At 45.5% G+C, this 15,496-nt stretch overlaps 1 protein-coding gene across 1 annotated transcript; it reads right to left on the bottom strand.

Moving 5' to 3' along the window:
* Positions 1-815: 815 nt before the first annotated feature.
* On the bottom strand, positions 816-15,204 carry sparc (secreted protein, acidic, cysteine-rich (osteonectin)). Its single transcript, XM_085360901.1, has 10 exons — positions 15,129-15,204; positions 6,901-6,966; positions 6,522-6,575; positions 5,288-5,375; positions 4,476-4,597; positions 3,941-4,061; positions 2,343-2,476; positions 1,877-2,025; positions 1,636-1,784; positions 816-1,498 (listed from the first exon to the last, which is right to left on the bottom strand). The coding sequence occupies exons 2-10, from the start codon at positions 6,955-6,957 to the stop codon at positions 1,470-1,472; spliced, it is 903 nt and encodes a 300-aa protein (XP_085217027.1). The 5' UTR covers positions 6,958-6,966; positions 15,129-15,204; the 3' UTR covers positions 816-1,469.
* Between the last annotated feature and the right edge of the window lie 292 nt (positions 15,205-15,496).

The following is a 15,496-nucleotide window of genomic DNA, read 5'->3' as shown; positions in this document are numbered from 1 at the left end:
CCAGCTGTTTCTGTGGTTCTCCAAAAATATCTACCTGATACTCGGCACCAACCTTTGATGCATGATGAAAGCCACCAGGGAGCGATAGCTGTGGTTTCAGCTTTGTGACCCCTGTAGACTGTTTTGGGTCCCACTGAATAAAAAAATGTAGCCTGTTTTGAAAATCCTAATCAGACTTTATTAACTGTGACATCAAACCGCTCACTCACGACTTGTCAGTCACAGGTGAGTAGCCAATGAGCACGATGCACGATGTCATCACATCCAGGTCTTTCTGCCGCCAAGATGGAGATGGTGGAGACGGTGGAAACGGCGGTATGGTCAAAGCGGTAATGCTCCCACTATAGCTGCTATAGCCATCTTTTTTATACAGACTTTGCTTGTGCCTAATCCTGGACCGTCTGTTTTTCTTCTTCTTCCACTTCACAGCTGGCAGCTCTGATTCTTAGGGCTTCAGGTCATTTGCATCATGCGCTGCAACGTTTTGGCTAAAAGTTGTTCATCGCCAGAGGGACTGGGATCTCCTCCACTCTACTAATCCTCCACACTACTCATAGTGGTGGTGAAAAAGTTTAAACTATTTACTGCATCGGGGGCAAAGGGAAGACTGTAAAAAAAAAAAATTTTTTTTAAAAAGAGGGGGGTGTAATTGGGAATCAGAGTATTTAAAGCTGATAAAGGTGGAGTTAGGAGACACCACAGAGGACGTCCTTCTCCCAAAAACGTGCCCATAAACAGATGGCTTTAGTAAAAGCTCCAGAGAACGGGAGAAAGAAATGCAGATACGAACGCATGCAGAGATGTTCAGATCTTTTCATAGTTTTTTATTCATGGATAAGAGATCGCTCCGGCTCTCAGCGTCAGTAGAAACATGAGAAAAACTCTCAGCCTGCGAGATTTTCCCCTCGTCATAACAATATATCCTCTTTATTGCTTTCAATGTACTGGTGTAGCAGTAGTCATAAGATCAAAAACCAAAATACATCAAATGACAAAAAAAAAAAGAGAGTCCACCACCGAAAGAGTGCAAAAACTAAACAGCTCATTTTAGTAGGAAGCAAGCAGAGGGAGCATTTATTTCCAAACTTTATTGTCAATTTACAGCTTTGTCCGCTCACAACACTTCAAAGCCATCTCCAATTAAAGCCCCGAACACATGGCAGCATGAATACAACACTGGCAGCACGTAGATTTACATCAGAGGTCTTTTGTTTTTTACAGGAGCTTTTTGTTCCACACGTGGACGATCCAAAGATCCGTGAACACATCGGGTTAGTACAGGCTGTGCACATTTCTCTCTTCTAATTGATTTTAGTGGTATAGGTAGGAAAGACCGTTATTTGAGAAATAAAAAATAGAAATGCAATTAGCACCGTTACTGTCATTTGTTTGTTTAACTTAGGGATCAGCACCTTTTCCCGTTAGTAGCGAATAAGAGACATCATACTGCTGCTGCGGGTCAGAGCGACTCAGATGATGAGATCTTTGTCCACATCCTCTGCAAACATAAAGACGAGAAACACAGAGAGGACACGGTCAGAACAGTGAGCTCGTCGGGTCACGCCCTACCCACCCAAAAACTCTGTCCCACAGTCCGAGGGATCGTATTAGATTTGTCAGGTGTTCGGTACTCACGGTCCTTGAGGCCAAAGCAGGTGGCCCACTCCTCCAGGGCGATGTATTTGTCAGCGTCAGCATCGCACTGCTCAAAGAAGCGGGTGGTGCAATGCTCCATGGGAATGAGAGGCGCGCGCAGAGGGGCGAGCTCTGTGTGGGTCAGATATCTGGAAGCAAACAAACAGGACAGCAAGGATAAGTTTGGCCTTTAGTTGGTGAGACGCAGCATCATCTCCCCCTCCCCATGACCCCTACATACCCGTCGACGGGGTGCTGGTCAAGCTGGCCGAACTGCCAGTGGACGGGGAAGATGTACATGTTGTAGTTCTTCTCGAAGTCGTGGGCGAGCAGGTCCAGGGAGTGATCACCGGCCTGAAGCCTCTTCTCGTTCTCGTAGATCTTCTTCACCTGAAACGTCGGACGGAGGAGTTCACGTCGGGTCATGTTGGAAGTGGCAGACGTGCAACAATAAAGAGCCTGAAAGCTTTTTTCTGTTTTATCATGTTTGTAGGTTTACTACTTATTTCCTCAGGCTGAGGTTAAATCCTCAAACTGTTCGACCGCATTTCAAAGCACTCGAAGCACAAATGTGCTTAAAGACACTTCTTTAAACTTACGTTTCATCATGAAACCTGAAACATTTGTGTCTGTGACTGCCGTCTAAAATGATGACAGTTTATTGTGAACAGAATAAAGGACAGATCAACAAGCCGGTCTGTTCTCACCCTGAGCTTCTGCTTCTCGGTCAGCAGGTTGTTGTCCTCGTCGCGCTCGTACAGCGTCACCAGAACGTTCTTCAGCCAGTCCCTCATACGCAGCGGGAACTCTGTCAGCTCGCTGTCCAGACAGGGCTCGATGACTGCAAGACAAAAGCACCATCAGACACAGACTCACACTGACTGCTGGGCTCTACACCTGCACAAATGTCTGTGATGCTGGAAATCAAAGCATGAGTGTTTCAAACATTGATGATGCAGGGTTAGAAGTGACGGCTACACCCAGGTGTACTTTGGTGTACTGAACAGTGCCGTGATCTCCATTTAAACCCTGGAGCCCAAACACTTCTCCTCGCGCTGAGCTTGTGTATCGTGTTCTATAGCTCGCGTGTTGGGACACGTCTGAACGCCGCCGAGCCACAGCCACAGTCAGACCCACCCATCAATCACTAGCGTGCTCTGACACACCTGAGCTCAGCCTATTGGCACGCCGGGGAGGAGGCAGGGGAACTGACTGGGAACTAAACTTCAGATATGTCTGAACCATCAACACCGAACCAAAAAACAGAAACAGGAAGAAACCAAAACGCACTATGTCGAAACAAAAGATGGGAGCAGCGATACAAGAATATCCAAATTCATGAGCTGGAAATCCAGATGAGATAAAATTCCAGTCGAGTTGTCAGATAAATTTAGGAGAGGTTCTCCCTGAAATCTCAGAAAAGCTGCACTCCTTTTACTGCAGAGCCACTTCAAACTCCTTTTTGTCCTCATGCATCCACAGATATAATTCCTATCTCAGTTTCATCTTTGTTTCTGTGCGTTATTGGAGGTTTGCAGCTCATCCTTCAGATCTTCTAGAATTAGTTTAAATGCTGCAAACAGGTTCAAATAATTAAGTGCTTTACACGTGATTAAAGAGGCTTTTTCCCCGAAGCCAACATTAACGTTTGGGTGTGACCAGGGTGGAGGCAGCACGCCCTCCATCCCGTCCTTTACTCAGTGACTCAGACTCACTCGAGACCACCCGAAGGCTCAGCGCTTCAATTCCTGCTGTATCCACTCAGATTAAAGGAGATAGCGTCCTCCTCGATTCAGTTTTATTTATATAGCGCCAAATTACAACAACAGTCGCCTCAAGGTGCTTTATATTGTAAGATAGACCCTACATTAATACATACAGAGAAAAACCCAACAATCATATGACCCCCTATGAGCAAGCACTTTGGCAACAGTGGGAAGGAAAAACTCCCTTTTAACAGGAAGAAACCTCTGGCACTCCACTTAGCCGCGCTGTGAGCTTACTTAATGCTCACTGATACCATCTAAAATACTTGCATGCTGATTCAGGACCGTTTAAATCAGAAATGGAAACAAACAGTTTGTTTCCATTTCTGATTTAAAACTTTGTTTAACTGGACAAATCTGTGAAGCCAAGTTCAGACTGTGCTAAAGACCTGCATCCAGAGAACACAACGTGTTAGTCTGTTAATCTGAGTCCTCATGAATAGAGGAAAATCTCTGCATGGTCTGCAGATCATGTGTTTTTATACCCTGCCATAATGGATCATTGCCTGAACGGTTCCATGCAGAGTGTGAGAGCTCACGTTTGCAGGAGCCGATGTAGTCGAGGTGCAGCTTGTGGCCCTTCTTGGTTCCCTCCAGGGTGCACTTGGTGGCAAAGAAGTGGCAGGAGGACTCGTAGGTCTTGTTGTCAGTGCCGCAAATCTGCAGGAGAGAAAGCAGAGCTCAGTCTGCAACGCAGTGACATTGCAGGGACAGACGAGTCCTCACACGTGTGCTTCTGACCAAAACAGCCCTTTAGTTTGAAAATATGATTTTCCTGAAACAAACTGAACTAAAAGCTCGGAATTCTTTTTTTTTTTTCTACTCTTTGCTTTGCGTGATGTCACAGACACCAGATAGCCCTAATAGAGAAGCTCCGCCCACCGGTGGCTCCTCTGCTTTGCTTGCAGGCCAATCAGATTACAGTTGGCCTAATGCTAAAATTCTTCTTTCTGCTTGCAGAGAGGACAAAATCTCTTCATGCAGAAACACGCAGAGCTGCACAGCTTCAGCTCCTGCCGCAGATGCCAGTCACACCACTCAGGTCAGGAACACTCGGGCTGATTTTAAACTCACATGCTCAAAGTCTCCTTCCACCGGTGGGCAGGTAGAGGGGTCCTGGCACACACACATGGGAGTGTTGCTCTCATCCACCTCACACACTTTGCCCTTCTTGCAGTGGTAGTTCAGACAGGCATCTGTGGAGAAAACAGAAGTGAAACAGTAGGTTTTAGCTTCAAGGGACAAAATGTAGTTTTTATTTAAAGTGGACATAAAGAAGGCAGATCTGCATCATTTTTGCATTTCCATCTTTCCTTCTTTACGTCTCTTCTGTCCTTTTTGGTTGTCAGAATCAGAATCAGAATACTTTATTAAGGGAAAGTATGAGAGTTACGGTTGCTCCAGTACAGTAACATTAATAGAAACAAAAACAAAAACAGACTAGACTATTAGCAATACAATATGTTAAGATATAAGGAGCAGCACAATATATACAAATCATCAAATAATCACCAAATTGCTGTCAGCTGTTGCAGTGAGAACACAGCGGCTCGTAGCTGACCTGCTGTGCATTATTAAGTGAGGGTGTGCAGCTCATAGGCTGAGCTGCCTCTTAAAGTGGGTGGAATGTGTAATTACAGAGCGAGGGAGTCTGTCATTACGGCCATTTGAGTTGCCAGTTTGAGGCTTTGCTAAACTCAGACAGCCACAAATGCTGTGAAATCAAATCCTTCATTCTAATGTTTACAGCAGGTTTGCAGGAACATCTGCTTTGACTTCAGCATCTCAACATCTTTCATGTCCACGTTACCACCCATCAGGGGACAGAAGGACATTAACTGTGACATTAAAGTTTTGATTGGAAGTGAGTGTGTTTGTGAACTTACTCTCAGTGACAACATCCTCAATAATGTCGATGGCCTCGTCAAACTCTCCGATCTCAACCTGCACTGGATTGGCCCCCACTTCGGTCTCCTGAAGGACACGAGAGGTCAGAGATCAGATCATAAAGCGCTCAGATTGAGGTCTGAGCTGTGTTCGGGTCTATTTCTGCCTGACGTCCACTTAAACCAAACCGCCTAAATACGTCTGGTTTCCTGAAGACGGGAAAAACAAGCTGAAGCATCACCGCTAAAGAAGGTTCCTCCCTGAAGGCCAAACAGAGTCTGGGAGCAGCCAGACCATAATATTCAACAATAACACGCAGCTGGGGCCACATGTGGAGTAATGGCTTCCTGAGCAGCTAAAATTAACAGCTGTGGGATCTTTGGTCCCACTGGACCTCTGAAGCAGGAAACCATAAAACGTTCTCATGAAGACTCTATGCTCTGCTGCAGGAATGTTTCTGGAATATCACGGAAAGAAACCTGAGCGGATGGAACTGAAAGAATAGGCGCTGCCGTGTGTGACATGGCGCTTTCCTGAAAAGGCAAAAGCACGGACGTTTCACGTCTTCAGTCGCTGCGTGTCGGTTTTGGGTGGAATTTGCTTTAAAACCTGAGACGCCTTCAAGGACGAAACAGAAGCTCCCAGGCTTTTTTTGAAAAGCTTTGACGAGGCAAGAAGGTCACGACCCAGAAACAAAAGCAGAAGCACAGATGACTGATTCATTAAGCTGATCTTGGTTATTTTCTGACATGTCTCAAACATGTGTCAGCTCTTTGTAAAAACACTTCGTTGTGTCCTTTGGGCTCATGTTTTTAGAAAGCAACCAAAAAACAACAAGTTTTTGTTGATGATTTTATTGCTGGACTGATTTCTTCACAGAAGCAGTCTCTCCTGCAGTCACAAGTGGAAAAACGCCTCGAACTTCGGCTACGCTGCGGATGAACCCTAAAGCTCCGCTGCAGATCGCATCATCTCCGAGCAGCTGCGTGGCTCAGAAAATACGTCGCAGAGGCCAAATCAGACATACGGGAGAGCAAATGTTTCCCACAGACATCACGGTCACACTTACACTCGCTGCCAGAGGATTCCTCTGCAGACTTTCACCCAGGGTTTCTCACAGATCCACGAAGGCTACAGAGGAATCCTTATGGAGTGTTTCATGGAAACTGAAGCTTCCTGTTTGTGTGACGGACGATGATCACAGACGGCAAGAACATCAACATCTGGACTCACCTCAACAACTGGCTCCTCAGTCCCAGGCTCTTCCACGATGGGCTCCTCATCAGCCTGACACACACACACACTTTAAACATTATTAAATGCTTGTGGCTGCTCATAGAAGTCATGTGAGTGCGTCCACACAAACACACAGTAGAGAAACACTCACAGGGGAGGAACTGGCCATCAGGAAAACACACACACACACACACACACACACACACACACACACACACACACACACACACACACACACACACGTCGAAGAGAAACGCACACACGATAAGTCACAGCAGAGGAAAGAAGAAAAGAGGTCACACAAAGAAAGGAAGATGCTATCGAGACGTAAACATCTACACACGCACACACACTCTTACAGGCATGTGTGACTTACAGGAGCAGCCCTGGCGTGGCCAGCCAGGCAAAGGAGGAAGACGATCCACACCCTCATCTTCAAAGTCTGTGGAGACAAACAGAGATGATGAGCTGACAAAAACGCACACAGACACTTGATTAAGTACGCAGCTTTGTGTGAGTGCTCACTCAAAGTAAAGCAGAGTTTTTGTTGCTTCTTCTTTCGCTTGTTAGAATCAGTGTAAACTATGGCGCCTCTGGCAGAGAGCCCTGCAGTTCTTCTCACGACCACAGAAGCCTGTGGGACGATTCTGACGCTGATGGAAGCGCTCCAGATTCCCAAACAGAAGCGCTCACTGTCTGCTTTGTTTCCCGACACGCTGGGTTCAGATGGTCTGTGACGCTCTGAGAACCATCTCTCCCTCTGAGAGGCGTTTGCTCTGCTGCAGGAGTCTGACCGAATGCTAACCGGGGTCCCCGTACGAGGCCGGGTCGGCCTGTTGTCATGCTCTTCGGGTGGAAATGGCTCCGGTCTTTGTGCGCTCTCTCTCACAGCAGCCTGAGGCAACGTTTGCACCAGCCAGTGTTTGGATCGACCAGCCTCAATTAAGCTCAGCTAAACACACATTTACACCCTAATGACAGATATGTGATAACAGGGCCCTGATATGTGACTTGGGGTCTTTTAAAGGGTGAGACAGGACTTGGCACCCGCCTGTGAAACACTTGAGAGTGACATGAGGTGACGTGGATGTGAGAGAGGCCTGCAGAAACAGATTCGCTGGAGTTTTAGGAGGACTCATTCAAATATCAGTTGACCAACTTATTTTGAAGGATCTGTGCTGAAACCTAAAGGTGTGTCTGCTGCTCGTGTCCTCACACCCGAGCGACAGAGAGGCTCGATTATGGAGCGACACGCTGGCGTCTGTGCGTTTGCGGTGGCAACGCCTTTGGTAAGGACAAAGTGTGTATTTAGAGGTGGAACCAAACACAACACCAGCTGGGAGCTTTATTAGGTGCTGGTGACGGTGCCACCACCTTCTGCCACCTTCACGAAGAGAGGTCATTGTGCAGTTACCAAAATACGCTTGATACGCTGGCGTGTTAGTGCTGCACATGCTGCAGTAAGCTCTGTCACCCCGAGTGTGTCAAAGATAACAGACAGTGCATATTTCCTGTGAAAAGAGACTCTCTGTGTCTCCTCTAAGGAACCACTGTTGGAAACTCATCCCGGCTTCTGTCTCCTCTTTGTGTCATGTCTCCAGGACTGAATAAAGCCTCCTTTGTTTGCAACAGAGCGCAGCGCTGCTCAGTCTACTAGTTATCTCATCCTGCACCTCCATCAAGCTTCTCCCAGACATCAGGGGAAGAATCTGTGAGATCAAACATATGAGAAGGAGCAGACCATACAGATCAAAGTCTGGATTTTGAAAAGAAATGGAATTCGCCCCAAAACACAAGGCAGTATCTGCAGTTTTGAGCGGACACAGTTTAAAGGCTGCGTGAGATCAGCAAGGATAATAAGACTTAGCAAACAGAGCTGTGCATACTTGGAATTCCTGCGCCTCGGATAAGAGTGCAGCAGCTTGAAACCAACAACAGTTGAATAAAAACGAATGATCCCTCCTTCCTCTGCAGCTTTAAACCTCCCAGCATGTCAAAGATAGCTGCAGCTGAATGGCGTGACTGTGAAAACACTGAAGCTGACACCGTGCCCGGCTGATGAAAAGCACGAGGCCTGTAGACACGAAGAGGCTGAGTCGAGCGACGTTTTGCGACACATGCAGAAAAGAGTAAATCTGTTTGAAGAACCTTCAGGCTAAACACGAGTCCGGGGATTGGCGTTTGTCTGCGATTGGCTCCAAATGCTCACAGCAGTGCTCGTTAGGAAGGACAGACGTTGATTTTTGGTTAAATTTGCAGCTTTAAGGAACCAGATTTCCTTCTACTCCCACCGGTTTCTATCAGCTGATACAGGGTGGTAATGTATCAGCATATAAGTGCACACATTCATGTAAAGTCACAAAGTCCTGCTGCTGCCCGTCTGTAGGCTTCCTGAAGCTGGCCAAGAGGGAAATGGACTTTTAGCAGGGCTTTCTTTATTTAGTTTAGTTTTTTATTATTACATGTTGGTCATGCAGAAGAAATATATTTAATAAATAAATAAATCACAAAGAAAAAATGGTTCTAATTCTTATCGTTTTGCTTTCCTACTTGTCTGGAATCATAGCAACAACTTTCTTTTGTTCTTTAAACGTTTCCATGTGGTTCAAATTGATGCTGTCCTCTGGATTTATTTAAGAACCTGAGCTTGCTCTGATTATCACTGCTGTTGATGGAGGCCTGAAAAACCTTTAAGTTGGTGGGTGAGTTAACAGATATCACTTCCTGTTTCTGTTTCAGAAGATGAAATCTGTTTCCTTTGGCCTGAAGTCTAACGGGGGTTAAGCACTGCATCCCTTAGGGTCAAATCCTGACATGGATTGGGTCGTATTAGGAAAAGGAGAATAATTCTGATGTGTAGAGTTGCTCGTTGCTTCTGCAGCTATAAAAGATCGTTTGCTCTAAGCTCAGAGTCCAGGCAGGACCAGCACAGAGGTGTCCTCTGTTTCAGAAGGCTAAGAAGTCATAAGCAGCTCAGATGTGGAAAATTACAGAAGAGCTGGCAGCAGTCGGAGAATGACCTGCACAAAGGCACTTCTCTGCACCTTTTGAAAAGAAAGAAAAAAAGATGTTCTGCAGACGGGACATAAGTAAGGGCCTCTGACACATCGTAAGCAGAGTGTCTGGGCTGAGTGTCATCGCAGCAAGAAGAGAAAATAAGCAGGAAAGCGAGTGTTTGATTTGGAGGGACGTGGTGTTCCCATCGCTTTTACTTATTCTCGTTTGGCCAGAGAGCCACTGGGCTTGGCTCGGCGGGAAAGGGGAGGCCGGACATGCTGATGTAACAGCAAAACAAATTATTTTATTTGGAAAGCCGCTCACATAATCAAACACGGTGAGGCTAAAAGGGAAACTTGAGGCTCATAAAGGGGCCTTTCTCCCTCCCCACCAGTGGATTTCAGCTGGGTAAGCGAGCGTAAACAGCCCAAGCTGGATCTTCCAGTGATGCAGACATTTCCCTCTGCAGCTGCTCCTCTCCCAGCAGGCCTTCAAAGAGAGCAGATTCACACAGGTTCTTTCTTCTTCTCCTTGGTGTCATAATGGGCAGGTTGGCGGGCCTGGATAAACAACCTGTCGCAGTGCGTCTGCAGACAAACAGCTGTGCAAAGCAAACACTGAGAATGAACAGCGGTTTCCTCTGTGTGTGATGTGCTCTGCAGACACACACGCTGTTCAGAACGAGGAAGGTCAGCATTCATGATGCACGCAAAACACAGACGCATCCTAACTTTGACTCTCCTGCCTCGGCATGGCCCTCAGATCATCTCGCTTCTAAGGTCTTCGCTCAGTGTGAGCTACAGCGGTTTCCTTCAATCTGCTGGCTTCTCAATAACTTCTTCAACTCTACAAGAAGAACCTCTCTTCCATCGAGACGGACGCCTCAAGGAAAGATTCCTCTGTGATGGCTTCCAGCGTTTGCCCTTTGACCTTTGGCACCACTGTCTCCCACCCCCGCTCCAAAAGACCCGTCCATCAAACAGGTGGCAGAAATCCGAGTGTGCCGTAAAGCCTTGCTGAGCCGTCTGTGACGAGTGAACAGGACTGACAGGAAGTAAAAGATCAGTGCAGACCCTGAGTCAGGCTGTTAGAGGAAAACTGGAGGGTCTCCTCTATGGGCTCAGATTTTTTTCTTGTAAATCACACTGATGAGTTACAAATTTTTTTGTTAAAGTTTGTCTACAAAAACCTACACATAAAACTCGAGTTGCAAGTATGAATTTTTCTTCCTGTCAGCTGATTGATCAATGTCATGTCAATCACAAATGTAATAATCCAATCAGAGAGCAGATGGGTTTAACTGTAGGAGGGGCGCTTCACTGAGCTTCAGGTCCCAGAAAGGTAAAACATTTTGAAGATGGAGGATGGCGACGGCGCTTCTGTAGCGCAGTGCGACTTTGTGTTAAAGTAATACTAAAGTAATAATGGTATTTCTGACCATTGGTATACCACAACTATACCCTTTCATCTTTTATCGAACATGTGTTCGCTGTCCTCCATCTTCATAAAATTCATTCAACTCTATAAAGTTTTCAGATATTTTGGTTTACAAGGTCACAAAGCTCAGTTCACAACGATGCAGTCTTATTTACAAATACAAAATATTTATGACCACAGTCTGAGCCCGTACTCCTCCTTCGTGTTTGGTTCAGAGAAGAAAGATTATGATTCGAACTTTAACGACTTTAAACAATCTGCTTTCTAAGTAGCTGAAATGAAAACAACAACACTACAGATTTAATTGAGGACAGAAGACGTGGCTGATGCTGCAAACCCAACAGAATCTGCAGCAGCAGTCACTGAGTCACTGATGGTTTCCAGTTTTCGTCAGTGGAAATGAGCAGAACATGTCCTAGAGGGATATATGAGGTGACATGGAGAGCATCCACTTTTCTGACCTCTTAACATCCACCACGTGACCCCTGGCCCATAGCAGATGTTACTTTTCCATTAGGACCTTCAGAATCCCATAAAAAAGCGTTGATTTTTTAATTCATCACACACCTAATGTGAGATGGGCTGCATGTCTTTGGATGGATGAGGTAAGTAGTTTTTCCTGAATATGCATCAAATCTCACTGCAACCTGGACCAGTAGGACTGTTTCCTTACCAGAATCTCTCTAAATTAACCAAATCTTCACTTATTGAATATAAGCTGCTGACATTAACTCTTTGTGGATTGCTTCATTACAGATTCTTGCATTACTTCAGGTTTAATCTTCACAGCCTGCTGCAGCGGTTTCTTTCTTCAGTCCGAGCTCACACCTGATGAATCTGGTTTCCAGGGAGTACAGGGACCTCCCAGCGACCTGCCTGAACAAAGAGCAGTTTTCACAGCGTCCCATTCACCTGCACCGCTGAGCACAAAGAGAGGAATGAAGGAGAACTCGAGTGGAAAAAGTCCGGATGTTTGTAACCCGAGTCCCTCGCCACATGACCTGTTTGACTCTATTTCATCCTTCTCTCCTTCCCTTCATAATTTTATCTTTGATATTCTTCTCTTTGATTGCTGTAATTTGAGGTAAAATAATATCACCAATCTTCATATCTACAGATCAGAGGGAACACGCTGCTCCGTCACTGGGCAGGCCGGCTTTAAGCGCTCTTCGCTTTCATCTCGGCCACTTTTGTAACACTGAACTACATTTGCTGCCGCTTTCACTTCATCCAACACACACAGCAGGAAACCAGGAGATCCTGACTTTATGTGCTCGGTATGGTGGTCACAGACCCTTTACTTCAATATTATTTATATTCTTTTTAAGGTTTTGGAAGATGATAAGAATAAAGCAGATGTAATCACACACAAATGTAACTTTTAATAAACTTTTAATGATTTAATGTTCACTCTTACAGCTTTACTCTGATTGGATAAAACACCAGACAACAGAAAGTTGCTCGTAGCTTGACCTGAAGTCAGACATTGAAATACCTGATCCACTCATATCAGTTAGCTATCTACATTAGCCTTAGATAACCGTGGAAGTAAGCTAACATTAACTCCGGTGAGGTGTCTTTCTGGCTGGCTTACCCTGGCTATAAAGCTAAATCTGAGCTAAAACCTCAGACAGCATAAAAGATGGTGGTAGCGTTCAGGTCTGACACCTGCTCTGTATCACCTGCTCAACTCTGTATATTTTTATATACCGGTATTTTATTTATTGTTTACTCTATTTAATTTGTAAAATATGTGTACACACACACACACGTAGAAAAATATTTAGTATACACATCCAGAAATGCATATACTATTATATATTGTACATATATGTATTAGTTTCAGATGTAGCCATTCTTGTATTTTGCTTGTTTACATTATTGTATTTTGCACAACTCTGTTGCTTTTGAAGCTCGCACACAAGAATTTCACTCACATGTACTGTACCAATGTACCTGCACATGTGATGTGACAATAAAAGTGATTTGATTTGATTTGATTTGCAGTTTCTCTAATGTCCACCAGAGGGCGACTGCTCTGCTAACCAAAACAATTCCAAGAGACAGGGAGTGTACCGCTCACTGATGGCAGCGTCCCTCAGCCTGTCAGTCAGAGCAGCCCCTCTCACACTTCCGCTCTTCCTTCCCTCACCCCAAGGCAGTCGCAGCCCCTCCCTGAGCCTGTTTCTGCTAGAGGTTTCTTCCTGTTTAAAGGGAGTTTTTCCTTCCCACGCTCGCCAAGCGTTTCCTCATTGGAGGTCGTGTGATTGCCGGGGTTTTCCCTGTATTATTGTCTGGCCTTTACCTCACCATATTGAGCGCCTTGAGGTGACTGCTGTGGTGATTTAAGTTGTATAAATTCAACTGAGAAGTCAGCACGCCTCGACTGAAGTGCTTCTTTAAACCGATGAATCAGTCACACCTCAGACTGAACTCTGAAGAGACTTTTCCCTCTAAGCAGCAGGACTTGTTAGTCTGTTGGTGTGTTCTCATATTTCTTTATTCTTTTACTTTTATGTCTCCTTCTCTGTCTCCTTCCTCGCGTCCTTCTTCCTCACATTGAACTCCAGATTTTTCTTCTCCGCGCTGAGCACAGACAGTAGCACAATCCCTCCTTCCTTTCTGGGGATTAGTGTTTTTCTAGAGATTGCCAAGCTGGCTTTTCACAGCATCCTCAGCTCCAGCCCCTCCTCCACCACCTCCTCCTCCACCTTCCACTCCGGTCCAGACCTGCCACCTCAACAATTAAGCAGCCAGAGACGCTGTGTCTGCACTTCTCTCATACTAATGCTGGCACATTGTGCTTCAGCCTTTCCACAGAAATCTCGGACAAATCCTCAACAGGTGTGACGAACACACAAAACGAGACTGGAGACATTTTACTGAGACACATGTAACCGAGTGTGACACAAGAAGAAAGGACTGAGCACATTTCCTTAGACAGCAGCGAGCAATGAAATAACCCAAGATTTTCTAAAGATATAAAAACTCAACTCAGTTTGAGTTAAAGTTTCATTTAATCTGTGCATATCTGAAAAGTATCGTCCAGTAAAGCTCAGGTGTGACTACACGAAGGTTCCTGTGGTTAAAGAGTTCCTGTAGATCTTCAGTTATTTTTTCAGTTTTCCTCATGCAACAAAAAACAAACTGCTGGGTGCAAAATTACATAAACGTCTCTTCTGTTGACCTTTTTTTCTTCCCAGGAAATGTTGCCATCCACAAAAAGGGACCAAAGGCAGAGCCATCATCATTATGAGAGCTCACGTGCCACTAATGTTAAACTACTGATTTGTACTTTTACGTAAAATCACAGTATAAGTTTTGGATTCTTGAAGTCATGATGGTCATATGTGCTGTGCAGCTCTCTAGTTTATCCTCAGGCTGCTGGGTGGATCTGGGGTGGGGGTCACGGCTCTATGGGCCCAGTCAGGCTGTTCTAACCAAACTGTGAAAATCTTTATGGAGCTCCATGACAATCCAGCTGCTGCACCATGGATCAGCACTAACTCAAAGAAACAGCTGGTAACCGATCACCATGGCAACCTGCATTCCTTTACATGAGAGTAATCAGGGAGGGGGTCACAGAGGGGGTCAGGAGGAAACTGTGGAGAAACTAGAATCTGTCACAGCTTCACCTCCTCCTCGTCCGATTTTCTTTCTCTCTTTGTTTTTGTATTTTCACACATTTTTCCACATAATTGTTTTTTACAGAAACAATAATTCACCAAAGAGAGGAAAGCAGAAAATCGAGAATCAGAATAACAAAAGTGTCCAATTAAAAAGGGTCTGAATCCCTCCTCCCCCTCAGCCCCCCTCCTCTTATTGCCGATGTGGCACACAATAGCTCCACAGTCTGAATGCTCTCAGTTCGTTCACCTGCAGGCTGTGATTGAGCAGTAATGGCAAAGGAGCCGTGGCTGCTCTCAGACCACAGTCCTGCCTTTAAAAGCAAAATTCAACAAAGTGGAACAGAAAAAAAGTACCAGCTGTTGAATGTGCTGAAGTTAAAACGGACATCTGTGTTTGTGATAAGTGTGTGAGGAAAAGTGTCAAAGCAGAGCCCTTCTGCGTAAAGCCGTCACTCCAACTGACAGAGCTCTAACAGCAGAAACGTTTCACTGCATCTAAAAGTGTAAATGTGTCTGTACGAGTCGGAGGCAGAGCGCTTACCTTCAGCTTTCAGAGAAGAACACCAGAAGAGAAGTCAGCTGTGTGCGGGACCCCGACGATCTAACTCCAGTACTGCTTTACGCACAGCTCATTTCCAATGGGACGTCCCAGCCTGGATACAGCCCCCCCCCTTTGGTCCATCACAGCCTCCCCCACCGCCTGTGGGCGGGTCTGTGATGTTAACCCTTACGCAGTGGCTGGAGGATAAATGAAGACTGGAGAGCAGCGATGACACGAGAAGAAACACGTGACCTGTGTCGTTACTTATTACTGTTAGAAAGATCAAAGACATAAAAAACATTTTGGTAACTCTGAAGAAAATCATCAAATACAAAATACTTTAAACATCTGGATTGACGTAGTCCACC

Source organism: Diplotaxodon limnothrissa, linkage group LG2 (assembly GCF_057381915.1).
Source record: "Diplotaxodon limnothrissa isolate DT_005_m linkage group LG2, D_limnothrissa_male_GT1.1, whole genome shotgun sequence".
Lineage (NCBI taxonomy): Eukaryota > Metazoa > Chordata > Actinopteri > Cichliformes > Cichlidae > Diplotaxodon > Diplotaxodon limnothrissa.
The sequence above is the reverse complement of the archived record's forward strand: the minus strand, read 5'-3'. Positions and strand labels throughout refer to the sequence as shown.